The sequence below is a fragment of the Chenopodium album genome, chromosome 22 (assembly GCF_948465745.1).
Source record: "Chenopodium album chromosome 22, dcCheAlbu1.1, whole genome shotgun sequence".
Taxonomy (NCBI): domain Eukaryota; kingdom Viridiplantae; phylum Streptophyta; class Magnoliopsida; order Caryophyllales; family Amaranthaceae; genus Chenopodium; species Chenopodium album.
Genome location: NC_137855.1, coordinates 34,056,864 through 34,077,245, shown reverse-complemented (window position 1 = coordinate 34,077,245; position 20,382 = coordinate 34,056,864). Strand labels below are relative to the sequence as shown.

General features: G+C 35.1%; 2 protein-coding genes and 1 non-coding gene across 4 annotated transcripts; 1 reads left to right on the top strand and 2 right to left on the bottom strand.

Annotated features, from left to right (window-relative positions):
* Positions 1-5,127: 5,127 nt before the first annotated feature.
* On the top strand, positions 5,128-9,041 carry LOC145604235 (uncharacterized). The gene is made up of 2 exons (XM_081660169.1): positions 5,128-6,927; positions 9,018-9,041. The coding sequence occupies exons 1-2, from the start codon at positions 5,128-5,130 to the stop codon at positions 9,039-9,041; spliced, it is 1,824 nt and encodes a 607-aa protein (XP_081516295.1).
* On the bottom strand, positions 5,299-5,405 carry LOC145606506 (small nucleolar RNA R71). Its single transcript, XR_014105367.1, has one exon. It is a non-coding gene; the product is annotated as a small nucleolar RNA R71 (small nucleolar RNA).
* Positions 9,042-11,102: 2,061 nt separating the features above from the next.
* Positions 11,103-19,185, bottom strand: LOC145605398 (uncharacterized). 2 transcript variants are annotated; one of them, XM_081661438.1, is made up of 5 exons: positions 18,729-19,185; positions 16,206-16,427; positions 14,353-14,465; positions 13,711-14,103; positions 11,103-12,118 (listed from the first exon to the last, which is right to left on the bottom strand). In XM_081661438.1, the coding sequence occupies exons 1-4, from the start codon at positions 18,912-18,914 to the stop codon at positions 13,734-13,736; spliced, it is 891 nt and encodes a 296-aa protein (XP_081517564.1). In that variant the 5' UTR covers positions 18,915-19,185; the 3' UTR covers positions 11,103-12,118; positions 13,711-13,733. The 2 variants fall into 2 exon arrangements, with proteins under 2 accessions (XP_081517564.1, XP_081517565.1); XM_081661439.1 differs by having other exon boundaries at positions 11,103-11,380.
* Between the last annotated feature and the right edge of the window lie 1,197 nt (positions 19,186-20,382).

Genomic DNA, 20,382 nt, shown 5'->3' with positions numbered 1-20,382 from the left:
TTTCAGTTCAGTAAAATTAATTTAATTTTAGTAAAAATAATTACAGTTCAGTAAAATTAATTTAAGTTCAGTAAAAATAATTTCAGTTCAGTAAATATAATTGGTGCCTTTTTGGTGCAGCAAGCCACATGGTGTGGCCTGTTGCCAAGTCAGCAAAAATAACTGACCTAGAGGTTACTATTCACGCGCATGTAGGAGTTACTGGTATTGTCAGGGTTACTTGTATTTTCAGGTGTTACTTTTTTTTTCCCCTCCAGGTATTACTTGTATGATTACTTATTTAGGGGTTACTTGTATTTTTTTTTTCAAGAGTTACTTGTATAGATACTTATTCAAGGGTTACTTGTATTTTCAGGGGTTACTTGTTTTATATTTTTTTACTCAAAGGTTACTTTTATGGATATTTTATTAAAGGGTTACTAGTATTATTCAGGGATTACTTGTATGGATTACTTATTCAGATGTTACTTGAATGGGCTAATCAAAGGGTTACTTGTATGATTACTTCAAGGGTTACTTGTATGGGTTACTTTAGGGGTTACTTGTATGAGTTACTTATTCAAGAGTTGCTTGTAGGCCCCATAGCAAACCAGTAACACCCTACAAGTAACCCCCGACCAAAACCAGTAACACCCTACAAGGCTACAAGTAACCTCTGACCAAATTAAAACCAGTAACACCGTACAAGTAACCCCTGACCAAAACCAGCAACACCGTACAAGTAACTCCTGACCAAACCAGTAACACCGTACAAGTAACCCTAACTAAACCAGTAACACCCTACAAGTAACACTTTTTTTTTTGACAAGTGACACTCTATAATCTGCTCATACTACTATTGTTGTTTATGTTGCTGATTTTTTGACAAAGAATGTTCGATCGAAGATTCTACGAAGAAAACGAGCTCAAATTTCTCCGGTTCTCATTGATTTCACTACTTCAAATGTTGTTGATGATCTTAAGCTTAATTAATCGCAATTTTCACAGCAATTTAACACCCAAATTCTACAATTTCGGGCTTTAATTACATCAATTTGGCAAAGAGGAGAGAGAAAATGAGTTGAGTAGAGATACGCTTGTTGGTGATGTGTGGTTTGATTTGAAGAAGAAACTAAGAAAATAGGAGTAGAAATATGGTTGTCGCTGATGTGTGGTTTGGCTTGGAGAAGAAGCTAAGAAAAGAGGAGAGAGATAAAAGGAAAGAGAAGACTTATGTATTTTTTAATAAAATTGTGGCTGACCACATGGTGTGGCCAGCCACATACAAAAAATTGTGAATATAATTTTGTTTCGGTAAAAATAATTTCAGTTCAGCAAAACAAGGGTGAAGAGAAAGGGAGTAAGTCATTAAATCCTTTTCATGAGGGGAATTAATGAAGAATGAGAATTGGTAAGTTACTTTTTATCAAAATATTTTCCATTCCTTGTTTAGTCTGGCTATTTAAAAATATCATGATCTACAACAAGTATGAAGTAATTATCATATTATATATATATGCCTCCTGCTATAAATTATTTTGGTGAAATTAGAAGGTTTTAACAATGAAATTGATCTTTGCAAGGTTTAATTTACTAATTCTTATCACTATTATTTCTCGAAACAAACCCTTGATATTGTTGCGTGGAGACGAGGAGTTATAGAAACAAAAATACAAGTATGATGATCGCTTGTGTTTGTTCCTACTCAAAGTATTACTTCCTGGACTTTTAGTAACTCTTGTTTTTGCCAAATATTCTAAGACTCTACTCCCTCCGTTCCTAAATGTTTTTTACGTTTCCATTTAGGGTGTTCCTTTTTATTCTTTACATTTAGTATCTTTCCTATTTTGGTCATAAATTTTGTACAAAATTACCCTTGTTTTACAATTTTTTTTACTCAAAAGTCCTTACTTTTTCATGTGATATTGTACTTTTTGTATTATATTAATAGTTTTTCAACACTTATTATTACTTTCTCTCTCCTCTCTCCTCTAATTTCTTCACCCCACATGCTTAACATTGTATTTTTCAATAAAATTGTACTTTCAATCATTGAAATATTCCAATATACCTCAACTTTACACAATTTCTTAATTACCGCGCATAATTCCAAACGTAAAAAACATTTGGGAACGGAGGGAGTAGTAACGTAGTTAGAGTCATAAATACAAAATGGTGAAACTCAACTTTGAGTATTGAAATATAAAATGAGTTGGCTTTTTACCTCCAATGGTAATACCATACCAACTTCTCTATTTAGCAACTCATATAAAGTCTAAATTCTCAATGGTGAGACTCTTTAAAATATACAAATGTGACTTTCAATTTATGACTAAAATCAATTATTATAAGATTAAAAAATAATTTAAAAAATGGTAAACTTAAATAAATTGCACAATATATTAGAATATTGACAAGGGCCCACACTTTTTGTCAAATGAGACTCAAAGTTGAGTATCTAAACTTAGCAACTTTCTTTTGGAGTTGCTAAGTTTAGATACTAACTTATTGGTATACATTGCAAAAAATACTCTCTCTCTCCTAAAAATACTCACTTGAGTCTCACCATTGGAGAGTATTTAATAAAGGCATATCCATCCGTTCACTTTTACCACTTGGAAAAAAATGTCATAACACAAGTTTACATTTTATTATACTTTAGATTTTTTTATCTTTTTTTTTTTTTTTTTTTTTTTTTTTGGGAAACCTCATTATACTTTAGATGGTATCATCATGATATCAACAACCTCATTAAGGGCCTGTTCATATTTACTTAATTTCAGTTCAGTTCAGTTCAGTTTCAATCAGTTCAGTTCAGCTCTCACATAAAATATTCATTTCAGCTCAATTCAGTTCAGTTCCAATCAATTCAATTCAGCTCCAATGAGTTCAGTTCAGCTCAATTCAGTAAATATGAACAGGCCCAAAGTGATAGCAACGAATGCAAAATCTTTTTATTGGTATCAATTTAATTTGTTGTTGGTATCATGTAAAATACCAACGTGTGTTATTAGAGTAAAAAAACAAAACGTGTGTTATTAGTCATTCATGATTCTAATTATTAGAGGCCAAGAATTCCTCTGTTTTTGCAGGATGGCTGTTGGCTCCAAAAGAGGCTTCACAGTCCTGTACTATTATCTTTAATTTGGTTTCTAATTACTTGTGTAAGGGATGGAGTTGGAGTTTGATAAGTCGATATTATACCATTATTCTTGGGTTATTTGGAATGCGTTTACTATAGAATTTCAACTTATAGTTTGTGTTTTTGTATGTTTTATCCAAGTTGGACTCGATTTCTTCTATTCTGGTTGTTTGGTTGTTATATTGTGATTTCAGGATGAAATGGAGCATTTGGAGTGATTATGAGCATGCCACGACATTTTGAGGTAGATTGGAGAGCTTTGCTGGAGTGATAGATGATGATTGATGGTAATGCTAAATGGCCGTGTACCATAAGCTACATGGTCGTTTGATTCTTCCATCCACGCTTACATGCTACATGGCCGTGTACCCTTAACTACACGGTACACGGCCATGCGATAATTCCAAGTATGAATGTTTGCTACACGGTCGTGTACCACGAGCTACACGGTCGTGTGATTCCATCACCTTATGAAGTCAGCCTACACGCTCGTGTACCTCTCAGCTACACGACCGTGTACGTATATGATGAAATTTGAAGATCAAGTATAGGTCAGCTACACGGTCGTGTACCCATCAGCACACGGCCGTGTACATGTGCGCAGGAGATTTATTTTATTTATTATTTTATGTTTATTTTTAAGAAAGTATAAATAGGGGGTTTAACCCAATTTTAAAACATCTAATTTTTATTATAGCCTTTTCCATTCTACGTTGTTTTGGAGAGAACACATAGAACTCCATTGAAACATTCATCTTAATTCAATTTCAAGTATTTCTCTTTCATCTTTAATCTCTTTAATTTTCTATTGTTATTATGTTTTCTTTAATTATTTTTCTTGTTATTTCTATTATCATGTGTGAGTAGTTTCATAATCTAGGGTTAGGTTGAACCCTAATATGGATTGATGTGTTATTTGATTCCCAATTTCTAATTTGATTAATTTATAATTCCTCTTTGTTAGGGTTGGTTTTATTATCAATGATTAACTAGAAATAGTATTATTAAATGTGATTAGGTTTACAACGAAAGTTGATTCTTAATTGATATTAGAACCCTAATTAAAAGTTGGAGCTTTTATGCATGAAAATAGCTAATTGTTCTTGCTAGGACTTATAGGATGCCGTTCTCAATGTCTTTAATATGTATGATTCCATGAAAATAGGCATGATTGCATGTTAGGGAAGCTATTAGTTGATCGAAAGAAACTCTTAGTATTGTTTTAGGGAGCATCTGTCCTGTGGAATATTAATTGATTTAATTGAGGGAAAGGGATTGTTCTATTGCATTGATTCATATTAGTGGGGATACTTAATCTTAGATGTTTTTAGTTCTTGATTAATTCCATAGTATTATTATTTATTGCTTATTAGTTGATATTGTTCTTAGTTATTAATTCTCAGTTATTTGATTTGGTTACTTGCTTAGTAGTTACTTGAGTCTAATTAATTAGTTGAACTATAGTCTCTTGGGATCCGACCCTTACTTGCCCGTCTACATAGTAGTGGTCTTGTTAGGTTATTTTTGTTAGGTACGCGACACGCCTATCAAATTTTGGCGCCGTTGCCGGGGACTAACGGTTTATACTAGTTACTTCTGATTCGTTTTTACTAAGCATTTATTTTGTTGCTTCGGCTATTGTTCCTTGTGTCTTTGATCTTCCGTTTTAGTTTCTTTGTTGCATGCAAACTCGAAGTTCAGGTTCAGATGATTTAACACCTTTTGATTCTGAGATCGAAGCTACTGCAAGAAGACGAAGAAGTAAAAAGAGGAAGAATCAAAACAAAAGAGACATGGGCGATCCGGGAACAAAATCTCTTTTGGAGTATGGTATTCCGGATACAACAACCGGATTCCTCTCCAGTATTGTTAAACCACCTGTCACCGCTCAGAGTTTTGAGTTGAAGCCCCAATTCATACAGTTCATCTCCAATGATTCTTTTGCGGGCTCACCTAATGATTGCCCAGTGAGTCACATTGATAGTTTCTAAGAGAAGTGTGACACCATGAAGCTCAATGGTGTCACTGATGATGCTATTAGACTACGCCTTTTCCCTTTTTCATTACGGGAGAGAGCTAGGGAGTGGTTACGAGATGAAGGTATTGGTTCTTTTGATACGTGGGACAAGCTTGCCAAGGCCTTTCTAGTCAAATTCTTGGGGCAAGAGAAAACCGCAAAATTAAGGAACGAGCTATCTACTTTCCATCAATCCAATGACGAATCCCTATATGAGGCATGGAGAAGGTTTAAACGATTGCAAAGACAATGCCCTCACCATGGTATTCCAGAGTGGATGTTGATCCAAACGTTCTATAATGGTTTGACCTATGAGTTTCGCATATACATTGATGCTGCGTCCGGAGGTTCTATCATGATGAAGAACCCAACTGATGCGAAGGATTTGATTGAGAAGATGGCGGCTAATGATAATTACCATCCAAGGGGACGAAATGCTATCAACATAGGTAATAAACATGATGTTGATGCTTTAACCATGTTGACTAGTTCTGTGCAGGCACTAACTCATAAAGTCAATCAACTCCAAGCCGAGTCCCCTCGACCCTCGATGGAAACTTGTCAGATGTGTGGATTGCAAGGCCATACTGCGCGGGAGTGTCAACCTAATTATGATGGAATGACGATTGAGCAAGCTAATGCTTTTTATACCACTACCTCCACAAGGCCATTTGATGAAGGGTGGAGAAATCATCAAGGGTTCTCATACAAGAACACTCAAGCTATAGCGAATCCTCTACCACCATCCGCTTTTCAAGCAAGGGCACCTTTCAATCATCAATCCACACAACTACCACCACCCAAGACCTCAACATTTGATCTTGAATCAATTATGAAGGATTTTACTACCTCCCAAATTCAACAACAAGAGCTTATATCAAGGCAATTTGAGCTACAAGCAAAGCAAAATGAATATTTTCAAAACTCAATCCAATTGCTCACCGCTCAAAATAAGAGGATAGAGACTCATCTTTCTCAACTTTCACAACAAGTGAGTCATCTAACAACTCTTCAAGATCAAGCAAAAGTCCAGACGAAACAATGCAATGCAATATTCGTGAAGAGTGATGAATTGACTATAGGAGGATTAGAAGAGAAAGCGTGCAATGTGGAGTCAAGAACAGAGAAGAATGAGAAAGAAGGTCCCAAATATGTCGCTCCACAAGCATATGAGGAGCCGATGCCTTTCCCGCAAAGGTTATCAAAAGCCGTGCTCGATAAGCATTTTGGGAAGTATTCTGAGACTCTTAAGAAGGTATATGCTACCATTCCTTTTTCCGATCTTGTAATTCAAATGCCTCAATTTGCAAATTTTGTGAAAGGAATTCTAGATCATGATTGTAATGATAAGAAATTAGAAAGTTGGGTAGTAAAAGAACAATGTTCTAATCTTTTAAATGATAGCCTACCACCTAAATTGCATGATCCCGGTAGTTTTACTATCCCTTGCATGATAAACGAAACATATTTTGATAGGGTCTTGTGTGATCTAGGTGCTAGTGTTAACTTAATGCCTTCTTCGGTGTATGAAAAATTAGGTTTGAAAAACCTTAAACCTTCCCCCGTATCTCTTCAGATGGCTGATAGAACTGTTAGACTCGCTAAGGGTGTAGTTGAAGATGTATTAGTTGGAATTGGTGAACTTGTCTTTCCTGTTGACTTTGTTGTAGTGGATATGAAAGAAGACCATAAGATCCCACTTATCTTTGGTCGCCCTTTTCTTGCTACGAGTCAAGCTTTAATAGATGTACCTAAAGGACAAGTGACCATTAGAGCTCAGGATAAACAAGTTGTGTTTAAGCTTTTCAATGACCATAATTTTACTTTTGATGGTGGTACTTGTTTGAGAATTGATGCTACTAACCCTTGGGTTGATAAGTGTGTTTCTAATAGAAATCTTGTGAGCAAAAATGACTATATTCCACCACATGATGGATTTAACTGCATCAAAACAAGGTCGGATACAAAGCACATCAACTCTAATTTGAAGGAGTTGTTTGGAGGTGGATATATTAATGAGCAATGCCACGGAGTATCTTCTCCGTGTGGTGACCCAGGTTGAGTTAAAAAGGAGGTCGAGCTTATGACCTTAAACAAGCGCTAAATGGGAGGCAACCCATTCCCTTTTTTTTCCTATTTTTTTTTGTTTTATTTTTCCCCTTTATTTTCTTTTTCTTGTTTTTGTTTTTCTTTTTTAGTGTCTAGGGGATATGATGCGACGATTTTTTTTTTAGGGCGGTCCCAGCTCTGCCCTTAGGTATGATCCATCCTCTGCCAGTAGGGCCTAGTTTTCGCTTTCTCTTGCTTGTTCTTATTCGATATATGTTCACATTGAGGACAATGTGAAGTTTAGCTTGGGGGAGAGATTACTTTTTTCTTTGGGTTGTATATATACGACTATGCCTCAATGATGATATGTAATATATGTGTGATTTTAAAAATTGAAAAACTTGTTTTTGAAAACTCATTCACTGATTGGCTTGGGATTGAACTTGTTTGTGGTTAGAATGGTCTCCCCGCTCGACCAATATGGATAGCTTGAGTACCTATGTGAGACTTTTGAGCCATTGTTGACTGGTACATCTTATTCCAGTCATTCTTTTCATGTGTGTTAGATTTTCCTTCATGTAATTTGATTCTTGGATTTGCTTTGCGATTTTTTGAGACTTATGATGCAATGTGGAAGAGTGATTGAAGTTCCTTTTAGATAATTAGAGCCAAAACTTCTTAGGTGTTTTATGCTTATTCTATTTTCTTTTTATTTTACATTAACTCTTAGGATGAACCAATTTGAGCCACGATTTCCCTTCTTTGACGCCTGACATTTTATGCCTTAGAGCCTTTTTGTAGGTTTATTTGATGGAGAATCAATGTATTATATACGCCCTATTGAGTTGTGTTTGGAAAATAAAAGAGAAAGAAGAAAAAAAAAAAAAGAAGTTAGAAAAAAAGAGCAAAAATGAAGAAATTCAGAAAAATAAGTTTGTGTATGCTCTAAGTTTCAAAGAAAAAAATAAGTTGAAAAAAAAAAAGAAAATAATGAGAAAAAGAGGAAAAAAAATGTGAAGTTTTCATGAGAATTTGAGTTGGAAACCCATGAAGAAGAAAGAAAAGCAATATTTGTCATGCAAATTTATGTTGTCTTGTGAAGAAAGTGAGAATAAGGGCATGCTTGTATGTTGTGCGGAGGATATAAGGTTGGTTTGAACCCGACATTTGACTATGTAGTGGGATTAGGATTTTTGTTATTTTTGAGCACCACATTCCCAAATGACATCGTCTAACCCCATATAACCAAGCCTACCTTTATTTAGGATCTCATGACTTCCATACTTGCATCATCGCTTTACAAGTGGAGAAAATCTATCAGCAAATCTAAAGAGGAAAATTGCATGAAGTCGACGTGCATAGTTGCAATTAGGATGAGTGATTTCTTATTCAACCCGTTGTAAACACATGAGTGGCTTGTTTGTTTTATTTTGCACAACTAAAGTGAGATGTTATTCATATATGACTGAGTTGGTTAGGGGAGATGTGTGGAAAGATTGGTTGTCAATTTCGAGTGCTTAAAGTTTATGGTGGTTTTATAATCAATGACTTGCATTTCTTGTTTTTCACTTGGTTTTAATTCATTGGCACATATATTCTTGCTTGAGAGGCTATCTTACTCTTCTTGTGTTTCATGTTTCAATGCTTGAGGACAAGCATTGGTCTAGCTTGGGGGAGTTTGATAAGTCGATATTATACCATTATTCTTGGGTTATTTGGAATGCGTTTACCACAGAATTTCAACTTATAGTTTGTGTTTTTGTATGTTTTATCCAAGTTGGACTCGATTTCTTCTATTCTGGTTGTTTGGTTGTTATATTGTGATTTCAGGATGAAATGGAGCATTTGGAGTGATTATGAGCATGCCACGACATTTTGAGGTAGATTGGAGAGCTTTGCTGGAGTGATAGATGATGATTGATGGTAATGCTAAATGGCCGTGTACCATAAGCTACATGGTCGTTTGATTCTTCCATCCACGCTTACATGCTACATGGCCGTGTACCCTTAACTACACGGTCATGCGATAATTCCAAGTATGAATGTTTGCTACACGGTCGTGTACCACGAGCTACACGGTCGTGTGATTCCATCACCTTATGAAGTCAGCCTACACGCTCGTGTACCTCTCAGCTACACGACCGTGTACGTATATGATGAAATTTGAAGATCAAGTATAGGTCAGCTACACGGTCGTGTACCCATCAGCACACGGCCGTGTACATGTGCGCAGGAGATTTATTTTATTTATTATTTTATGTTTATTTTTAAGAAAGTATAAATAGGGGGTTTAACCCAATTTTAAAACATCTAATTTTTATTATAGCCTTTTCCATTCTACGTTGTTTTGGAGAGAACACATAGAACTCCATTGAAACATTCATCTTAATTCAATTTCAAGTATTTCTCTTTCATCTTTAATCTCTTTAATTTTCTATTGTTATTATGTTTTCTTTAATTATTTTTCTTGTTATTTCTATTATCATGTGTGAGTAGTTTCATAATCTAGGGTTAGGTTGAACCCTAATATGGATTGATGTGTTATTTGATTCCCAATTTCCAATTTGATTAATTTATAATTCCTCTTTGTTAGGGTTGGTTTTATTATCAATGATTAACTAGAAATAGTATTATTAAATGTGATTAGGTTTACAACGAAAGTTGATTCTTAATTGATATTAGAACCCTAATTAAAAGTTGGAGCTTTTATGCATGAAAATAGCTAATTGTTCTTGCTAGGACTTATAGGATGCCGTTCTCAATGTCTTTAATATGTATGATTCCATGAAAATAGGCATGATTGCATGTTAGGGAAGCTATTAGTTGATCGAAAGAAACTCTTAGTATTGTTTTAGGGAGCATCTGTCCTGTGGAATATTAATTGATTTAATTGAGGGAAAGGGATTGTTCTATTGCATTGATTCATATTAGTGGGGATACTTAATCTTAGATGTTTTTAGTTCTTGATTAATTCCATAGTATTATTATTTATTGCTTATTAGTTGATATTGTTCTTAGTTATTAATTCTCAGTTATTTGATTTGGTTACTTGCTTAGTAGTTACTTGAGTCTAATTAATTAGTTGAACTATAGTCTCTTGGGATCCGACCCTTACTTGCCCGTCTACATAGTAGTGGTCTTGTTAGGTTATTTTTGTTAGGTACGCGACACACCTATCAGAGTTGTAGGTTAAAATGCTGTCTTTGGTTTAACAAAGGTTCAATACCCTTTTTTTTTTTTTTTTTTTTTTTGAGATTATGTGATCTCACCATAGAGATCCATAGTGCCATAATCAGCAAAACTGACACACCCCCAAAGATCGATAATGTGTGCGAGTTAGAACCCTTGGCATAAACCAGCCTAAACTTAAGTCGAATCATCGAACCTGATGAAAGACAATGGCCTCTACATGAACCCGATGCACCAACACTATTTTACCTTATATAACAGTACAACACACAAGTTATGAAGATATCCTCTAGCTCTCTTAAAACATATTTGCACTGAACCAAATCATTGGCTACATACTTATCCTTCTTGACCTGCGTAAATTGGTTCGCTGGTTGGCCATCTACCTTCTACACTCACACCCAAAAGTTTGGGTTCAAATATCCCCCCCCCCCCCCCCCCCCCCCATGTCAAACCCTCCTATGATCTTCCATGAAACATCATAACAATCAGAAAGAAATGCAGAGCAACCTTATCTTGAAATAAACCACATAAACTGACAGTCTTAATGTTGTAAGAGCATCAATCTAATGGAACTCAACCGTACATACATATAACAATTATAACCTATCAGATCTGTACTATGCCAATCATGGACCTAGCAGTAAGATCTGAGAGCTAAGAATCTCAGGTCTCAGAAGTAGGGATTCACAGAAAACAGATTCCAGAAAATCAAATGCACAGGAGGGGACAAGAGGGAGATACATATATTAGAAGTTTCAGCAAACTAGGAGCAATTTGCACCTGCATTTCAAATTAAATCACTTACACATTGCCTTTATCTCATAGATTTAAAGCCAACTGATATGCTAGAATTACAATTAACTATCCTTCTACTCTGCAGCAGGCGCTGCAGGTGCGGCTGGTGCTGCAGGTGCTGGTGCTGCTGCAGGTGCAACTTCAGCTTTACCGCCTTTCTTTTCTTTTGGCTTCTCTGTCTTTTCCTTCGGCTTTCCTTTCTGGGGCTTCATGAAACAGAAACATGAACAGCAAGGACATTGGAATAAGAACTTCATTATGCTTTTTCAAAGGCAATCTCTATATTTTCTCTCTCAAATTCTGATTCTATTTCTTACTAGAAAAGGTTCAAGCTTTTTTATTCTGTTGTATCTATTACTATCTTCTATATTACTCCAGCTTTTTCCCCTAACCAAACGGACAAATTGCTAAGCTCGTTGGATCCCATTACCATCATTTTCAACCCCACAAAAAAGGTCATCTGTCAATAATTCCAGCTCTTAAGTGGGGTAGACTTGTGGGGCTAAAGGCTATCACTAACCAATAGAGTCAAGACTTGCAGGTTTTATGGATCATGTCAGTCCAATATGATCAAAAGAAAGGTCCTTTCGATTGTGTTAATAATAGAACATTTTCCTCTTCTGCGCTGGCAAGCAGTACCAAATAGAATTTTAGACTTTATGCAGTTATACTAAAACAGACTTAAGTACAGTATTAACATCATTACAATCTCAAATTCTCCCCGCTTGAAGCAGAAACGAGGTACAAGGGGTTACTGGGTTAGGTATATGTAGCCAGACCCTAACCTTATAGTGAAGCTCTTTCCAATTGAACCTTGTTACAGTGAACTCAGAAGGAGATCCTATGCCGGGTTTACATAGGTAAGTGCACCCGAGGGTGATTTTTAACAAAAATATCCTTCAGTGCACCAATCTCTTGGTAGTAGAAAAGTTCTAGCTTGATCTCTGAAATGCATAAACAGAAGTTGTTTCGGATAGGATTAGGTAGGAATACAGAGAGGATTGCCTATTATTTCTTACAGTAAAATCATTTAACCTTAAGACAGAAGGATGGGCTTACATGACTGGTGGGGTATATCTAAGACTTTGTCTACACAAGATTGCATGTGATGGACATGATGGCTATGCATGACAATAGATTTCCTTAGGTAGATCTATGTACACTACTTTATGCATCAAGAAAAGAACAAATTTACTAGCCTATTGCAAATCACGCAATATTCTCTCCACTACTAGTTTGTTGGCACCAGAAATTTTGTTAGCTATAGTACCACAGCTTGCACTGCAACATCAGTGCAACCCTCTTACAACCTCAAAAAGGGAATCAATGTACCACATACTTGAATTTAGAAAGGATTTGAATCAGTTCTGTAAACATACTAATGTATGGGATATTTCGCACGATGCCATTCTTTGGTAACTGACACAACAGATTGCAATAGGTAATCAAGTTTCAGAATATTCTTCTGTATGTCACAAGATTCACAATAAAAAAAAATAATAATAAAATTTTTTTATAAAATCAGAACCGCAACATTTTTCTGTTTCTTCCCACCAATAAAAGAACAATAAAACAATTATACCTTACGAAAACATTTACTTGTATATATTATACAATACTACAAACATTATTCTGTAGCTTATAGTCAATTGTTTGAAAACATTTCTCCTAGTTTGGAAAAGTAGAATCATCCAACTTGCGTTCTGAAAAAAGAGAACCTCAGAAAGTAAAAAAAAAAAAAAAAAAAAAAAAAAAACAATCAAAACTTTTAAAAACAGATTTACATTCTAAACTAAGGTGGAATTGGAGTCCCATCATACCAATTACACAGCTGGACTCGTGCTTGTGTTTTACGAGATTTACACGTAAAAAAAATCGTAGAAAAGTTTGATAATTGTCTGTTTGCCAAAACCTCTCCTAAATTGATTTTAATTTTTGATCTAAAAAATTCGTCTATAACAAAATGTGTTTCTAACATATTCTCGTTTTTTTTAGCTACAAAAAGATATACTAAAAAGGGGAAAATCCAATAGGCCTTTTGCAGTGGGTCTCCCTGTTTCTAGGTGCTTTGAAAGTTTGAATATACATCTTTATTGGCCCAGCATATTCTAGTATCTTAATTGGTTAAAGAAGCTTATCCTATGGTCTGCTTTATTAGTTTACTTTGTCATGAACATGCACCAGTTTCTAGAAATTTTCCTGTTACACATACATTTCATGAGTTGTTAACTAATAATTAGTTATGTTATAAGGCAGGAACTAAACTCTTCATACACTCAGTCAAACAGGCATCAGCATGAAATCTAGCATAAACATTTTCTTGATAGATTGACTAAAACTGATATCCATAGCAAGGAAAAGCAAGCAACAAAGATATGGTAATAAACAGAAATTCAGCAGATGATGTAACAAGGCTATCCTTTATGTTATGCTTAAGAATCCCAACATATGATGGTTTTAAGATGATCGTAAAATCTTACACCCATCTGATTTGAGTTTTTTCATATTTCTTTACACAAAGGGCTATGCTGCTTACCTCATTTTCTGACAACACAGACATCAAAGTTTTGCGGCATGCTTGGTAGATTTTGATGCATCACGATAATTATACACCCCAACACCAGACTTTTTCCCAAGACGGCCAGCATCAACATATTGAACAAGAAGAGGGCAAGGGGAATACTTAGTGTCTCCAAGACCTCCATGAAGAACTTTGAGTATTGACAGGCAAACATCCAAGCCAATAAAATCTGCAAGCTCCAGTGGACCCATTGGCTGGTTTGTCCCAAGTTTCATTCCTGCATCAATGTCTTCCTTGGTTGCCACCCCAGTATATAAAGTGAAAAAGGCTTCATTTATCATTGGCATTAAGATTCGGTTTACAATGAATCCTGAATAATCCTTCGAGCATACCACTGTTTTACCAAACCTGAGTAATTAATAATGCATAAGACGTTTAAGCAACATTAATCAAGTTCTAGATAATGAAATTTATTTCCAGAAGTTGCATTTTTGGTGAATTATTGATACCTTACTCATGAATGAACTGAAAAAGGATTCTCAATTGACAAATAACACAATGCAAAAGAATGACAACGCGGATAGCACAGGCAAAATAAATAAATATATAAAGGGAGACAAAGACTCAGCACACTTCAAAGTTTTTTCACTAAATCACCTCTCTGCCAAAGTTTTGGTAGCATTGAAAGCCTCATCTGATGTGTCTGCACCTCTTATAATCTCAACCAATTTCATTATAGGAGGAGGATTCATGAAATGCATGCCAATGACCTGCAATTGTTTTAGTCACTCTTAATACAACAAATTCTTCAACCTGATCAATCCGTAAATTCAAATCCATTAATCAAGGAGGTTGGCACATATATTGCAAAAAAAGTGATGAAGCACAGTAACAGTTTATTTGATGAATATATTGGAAACAAGCAAAGAGTGCAGTTAAAACAAAACACCATGAAGAGATCAAGAATTGGAGTTTCAAGGATTTAGATATCAATGTGTCTGTCAAATACTTCCTCCGATCCTCTTTTTTCTTCCCATTTGGAATTTTGACACTAGTAGTTAGAGAATCTTCTAAATTACTCAGTATATTAAATATAACATAGTCATACTAAGTCTTATTTGATTCGTTTTAACAAGTAATTTATTGATATTCAACTGATATATGTTATTATGATTATTTATGACCAAAGTAATGCATTGTCAAATGTACAAAGTCAAAATGGGAAGAACATTTAGGATTGGAGGGAGTACATTGTTTAAACTTTAAAGGACATAAATATTAAGACAGAAACATGACCAAGAATGTGTGCATGGAAAGAATCGAGTATGTGATTAATTAACAATGAAAAATTATGCAGCACCAAGCAATGGATTAATCTCAATTCTCAAGCTGGAAAATTAATTTATAAAAAATACTATCTTTCATTCTATGGGTTCACACTTCATGTTATCTAAGTTGCCTAGGAGGGTAATTTATAGATCAGTTCCAGAGTTCTAAATCAGCTAGAGAGTAGGCTGTAGGAACCTTGAACTGTAAAACACTTCACCTTGGCTTTATCAATAAGACATCCTAAGAAATTTCAGAAAGAACAGGGTCCCTTATCAAGCAAAGTATGGATGTTGAAATACTAAGACCTTCCTTTGCAAGCAGCTGTGGAAGGAAAATGAGAAAATCAGAGGCAGATGTTTCAGGGGACTATAAGGGTTTAATCCAAGCAGCTTTAAAGTTAGAAAGGCACTCTTCTGAGGGATATTGGTAATGGAAGGCAAGTTGTGCAAGGATTCCCAATCCTTTGGCCAGGTGAACTTAGGAAGCCATAACCTGGTAACAAGGATGCCAATTATCACGGTGGATGTCTCTTGATAAAAGGCACAGAAGAAAAAGGTGGTGATTAGATGGTTGAATGGGTCCAGTTTGTTCTGAATAGGGATCATGGATGTAAGGAGAGGGAAGGCTTTGGTGGTGTGGTCATGTCTGCATTTCAAGGACAAGTTAGTCTTTCCAGAGGCCTTAAATTGGTCCAGAGAGAGTAGCTATCACAATGCCTAATTCTTTTCTGAGTCATTCTGTGTTACTGTGTTACTGGCTGATCAAGGAGGTTGGCACAAGGCCTTATTCTTTTCATTTTTACGCATCTGGTCAACTGGCCATTGAAAGGTCAACGGGTGCCAAAACATAATAATGCAAGATCTTCATAAGATAAGCAAACTGTGGTTCATCAAGCACCATAATTTTTTTTCCCTTAATCAGTGCACAAAATAATCACGGTATGCAAGCATGGAACGTAAAAATGTCTGAAAAGGATTAAGTTGGCATGCTAATTAGAAGGATTTACGTTTAGGCTAGCTTAAAATACAGAACATGGACACTGAAAATATTCCACCAACATGATTTTTCTATACACCACATAAGTCTTTATTCATTAAATTATACAAGCCCTAATAAATCTCTTGGGAACTTTGCAATGCAGATACAAATGTGACACACGAAAAAAATGTACTAATGCAAACCTGAGATGGTCGGCTTGTTACAGAAGCAAGCCGTGTAATGGATATTGAACTGGTGTTTGATGCTAAGATGGCAGAAGATCTGGTTATCTTGTCCAGCTCAACAAATAGCTTTTTCTTAGCCACTTCTGATTCAGCAATTGCTTCAATTACAAAATCTGCAGTACTAAAATCCTCCAAACTCATGGTACAGTGTAGGCGTTTCAGCGCATCATCGACATCAGCCTACCATGACACAATGAATTTAAATTTAGTCTTGAGTATATTAGACCAGCATAGTCGACCACAGGTCAGTACCTGGGTGCACCCTACACTACCACAGAGAACAAAAACCTACCTTGATTCCATTACACATAATTCTTCCACAATTTCAAGAGATCATAACTAAAAGAAAAACCTGTTTATAAAGCTGAAAAAAAAAAAAATCATGCTAAAACAGCCAACAGTATATGAAAAGTTCACAAGTTATACTACAAGATTTAATGGAAGTTATGGAACTGATAAGTTCATCAAATCAGGTCACTCACCACCCACTTTCCAAGTCATGGCAATATCAAATAAATGTTTCCCAAAACTGATATTAGAGTGCTTAATTACTTTTATTTTTGAAGAGTGCTTAATTATTTCTTCCTTGTTTATTATACATAAATATTGCACCAGCAGTTTCTCTAACTCAAGAAGCAGTAGCAATAATCACAATTCTAATGACCCTTTGCATAGTACAAAAAGAAAGTGTAATAGACTGACCTTTCACCCTCCCACAAACTCACAGCATACAACAATGACACTCACAGCAAGCAATACAGAACAATTACAGAGCAATTATTAGAGAAAGGTTGAAGCTTAGATTTAAAAAAGGGTTTTACAAAGTTGGCTGCTTTAGGCCGCCATTCTCCAAGGTAGTGACTTTAGGTCTCAAATCTCCTAATAGTGACTTGAGGTCACAACTCTCTTAAACATTCATTCCAAAATCTGTCTTCCTTTTTCCTTTCCCCTCCCTCGCTCTATCTAAAGACTGTTAACCTAATAATACTAGAGTACCCATATTGCTCCTCCTTAGGTTGGTTTATTACAGAAAGACACCCCTATGGAATCCAGTTCCTAGTACTCAGCTACATAGATAAGGTAAATGTAAAAAACGATTCGGAATACACAATCTATAGAACCAAGAACCTACATAAAGCTCAAAGAAAAGCCTTTAACACATCTGCATCTCTATCAACAAATGGTTTTTAATCAAAGAAGCAAAAATTTCATAGCTATATTTAACTAAGCCAGGTACCCAGCAGGGCTAGCACCATTGACCATACAGAATTACAGATATCTCAAGCTACCAGAAAATAAAGTAAAAAAAATAATAATAATGAAGAAGAAGAAAATTTTAACCCACCCATAAATCCCAATTAGTATTTATCTAGGGCTTCCTCTTCCTTCTAACTTTTTTTCATACTTAACCGAGGGAGGGGGCTCTTCCTCTAGCAAGCTTCTCATTAAAACATCACAATTATTATAATATTCTGTAATTATGTTGGAATATGATCAACTCAAGGTAGCTTTACTTGTTTCGAAAGAGACATAGCAAGTAATATACACACGAACGACCAACAAGCTAGTAACTAATGAATATGAGCGGATGAGCCAAGAAGCTCATCTACTTAGTAGTTTGATTTGTTGGCATTATCCCTATACTTTGGGCATGGTACACCCAAATTTCCGATTTTTTTAAAACACTCAAGGTAAAAAGAGGACGTCTTTGATAAACATGGGTTGTTTATTAAATGACAATCTCGTAAATAAAGGGCCAAAATTTGCACTCATGGTAAAACGCTAACACCATTAGCATTTTTACCAAAAATTTGCAATGTTCAAGGTAGAACACGCTAGTTCTACCATAAAACGGTGCAAGTTTTTGGCTATTTATTTACAAGTTTGTCATCTTGATAAACATGGGTTGTTTATTAAGATGATAAACTTGCATTTCTGAGGTAAAAATGTATAAATTCTTTTTAACAAAAGTACATTATTTTACCTGGTCCCTTCAGAAAGTGATGAAAATTTCGGTCTTTGAGAGTGACTCAAGAGTAAGACATGAAATGTTGCTCATTATTGTTGCATTGATAAGGGATTTAATCAATAGTACAGTTTTGGATGGGGATTGAGTTTCCTGACACACCCCGGTCCCAAGGCTTTTTAAAGTCGATCAAATAATATTCAAAACCTTCCACTTTCAAGGCATAATATCATGTTCAACACCCATTTACTCGATCAAACCAAATCCCAACTAACATAAATCCCATAATTCATTTCAAATTAAATCGGATTTTCAGTCATAAAATTGTACTCAAATCCTAACATCCCAATATTCCAAAATCAATCAAATTTCTAGCAAGGTCAAAGAATTATACAACAAACTAAACTAAATCAAAATTCAAACAAAACCCAGAAAAATTAAGATCAAAATTAATCAATTTCCAATACATGCAGAATTAAAACCATTAAATTACTGGTAAAGATCAAAAATAGTACCTGGGAAATTTGGCCTTTGAAAAGAAAACGTTGGAGAGAAAAAGTGATAGCTTTGGTAGCCCGAGTAAGAGAATTAGGGTCCGAATCCAAAAGCCAAACGTCGAAGCCATTGACGGCGGCGAGTTGGGCGATTCCGGCGCCCATTTGGCCGGCTCCCACCACTCCGATTGTCTTTATTTTGTTCATTTCTTTCTTTTTTTTTTTTTTTTTTTTTTTTTTTTTTTTTTTTTTTTTTTTTTTTGAGGAAAGATTGTTACTTGTAAGTTTTCATTAGTATCAATATGGGAATTGAACTACAGACTTGCTAAGGAAATTGCTGCCCTCTATACCATATGTGTCAATTGTGATTAACTGATTACGGAAGTAAACACTAGTAAATACGTTTGTAAACAACAAATGAAAGACCACAAAGTGTTACTCTGCTCTCATTGAGGCCACATGAGGGTGGCTCTTAATTGCGAATCCACTAATTGGTTATATGGGGGATTAACGTGGGATTTATACAGATAATGGGCTCTCTCCTTCTTTTGAGCTAGCTTTTAGGGTGGCTCTCCTACTGTCTAATATCACAAATTGGACCCAACAAGTTCCAAAAATTAGTTATTTATAAGATTTAAATCTGCAACCTCTAATTCTAAAGTTAAAAGTTTTACCACTAAGCTATGTGACAATTTTTGATATTTTTTAATACAAAATATTAATATGTAGCGAATGACAATATAAATAACAAATTTAATTACAAGAAAATTGAGTCATACGTTAAATCATATATTAATGATCAACCCCATGTAATGAACTGAGGCATTGACCGAGCCTAAATACTAGTGAAAGATGATAAATTGTTGCAAAGACAATAAACACAATTATAAAATAAATTAAAAAGACTTGACGTTGACATACAATATAGAAAATTAACTAGTACAATACCCGTGCACGGTTTTAAAAGCTCTAAGTATCAAATCTCACAAAATCAACTAAGGTTAGCATAATGCATACTAGTGAAATAATTTACATTAATTTATTTTTCAAAACAATAAAGTGTACCCATTTTATCACAATATCCTATCGTAAATATAATTCAATGTTGAATAAAAAAAGTTTAGAAATTGATTAAAAAAAATAAAAAATATTTATGACATTTACAAATTTTTGAATGATTTTTTTTTATCTTCTTAAAATATACTTCGTATAACGTATAACTTTTCAAATAATACTATAAATATTATTAATTTTTTATTTAAAGTATTTAAATAATATTTTATAATGTAACTTATCCTCTATTTTCATTAATCTATCTTTGTTTTTTTTTTAAACAATCTATTTTTGTTTTACTCAAAGACATCATTTATGGGCCATTTGGTTGGGGGTAATCGAGAAAGGGAATGGGAATCAACTGGCCCCATTCCCTTTGTTGATGTTTATTTAGCACTTTTAATTATTCTCATTACCCTCCCCATTACCCCAAATCCTTCCAACTCCATTCCCCACCCCCCTAGACTTTCCCATTCCCTTTCCCTACCCACCTTCACACCACCACATCACCACCTTCACACCTACCAACACCACCGGAAAACCAGCCCAACCACCGCCGCCCCTCCCCCAAGCCTCGCCGCCCTCCCCTCCCACACAAAAACCACCCCTAGCCCCACAAAAC

Excerpts from the sequence above, each read along its gene's own strand:
- LOC145604235 (XM_081660169.1), top strand. The coding sequence starts at position 5,128 with ATGAAGCTCAATGGTGTCACTGATGATGCTATTAGACTACGCCTTTTC. Across the intron at positions 6,928-9,017 it reads TTAGAGCTCAGGATAAACAA|GATGAAATGGAGCATTTGGA; the intron begins GTTGTGTTTAAG and ends TTGTGATTTCAG.
- LOC145605398 (XM_081661438.1), bottom strand. The coding sequence starts at position 18,914 with ATGAACAAAATAAAGACAATCGGAGTGGTGGGAGCCGGCCAAATGGGC. Across the intron at positions 16,428-18,728 it reads TCAAAGGCCAAATTTCCCAG|GCTGATGTCGATGATGCGCT; the intron begins GTACTATTTTTG and ends GTGTCATGGTAG. Across the intron at positions 14,466-16,205 it reads TAACAAGCCGACCATCTCAG|GTCATTGGCATGCATTTCAT; the intron begins GTTTGCATTAGT and ends AAACAATTGCAG.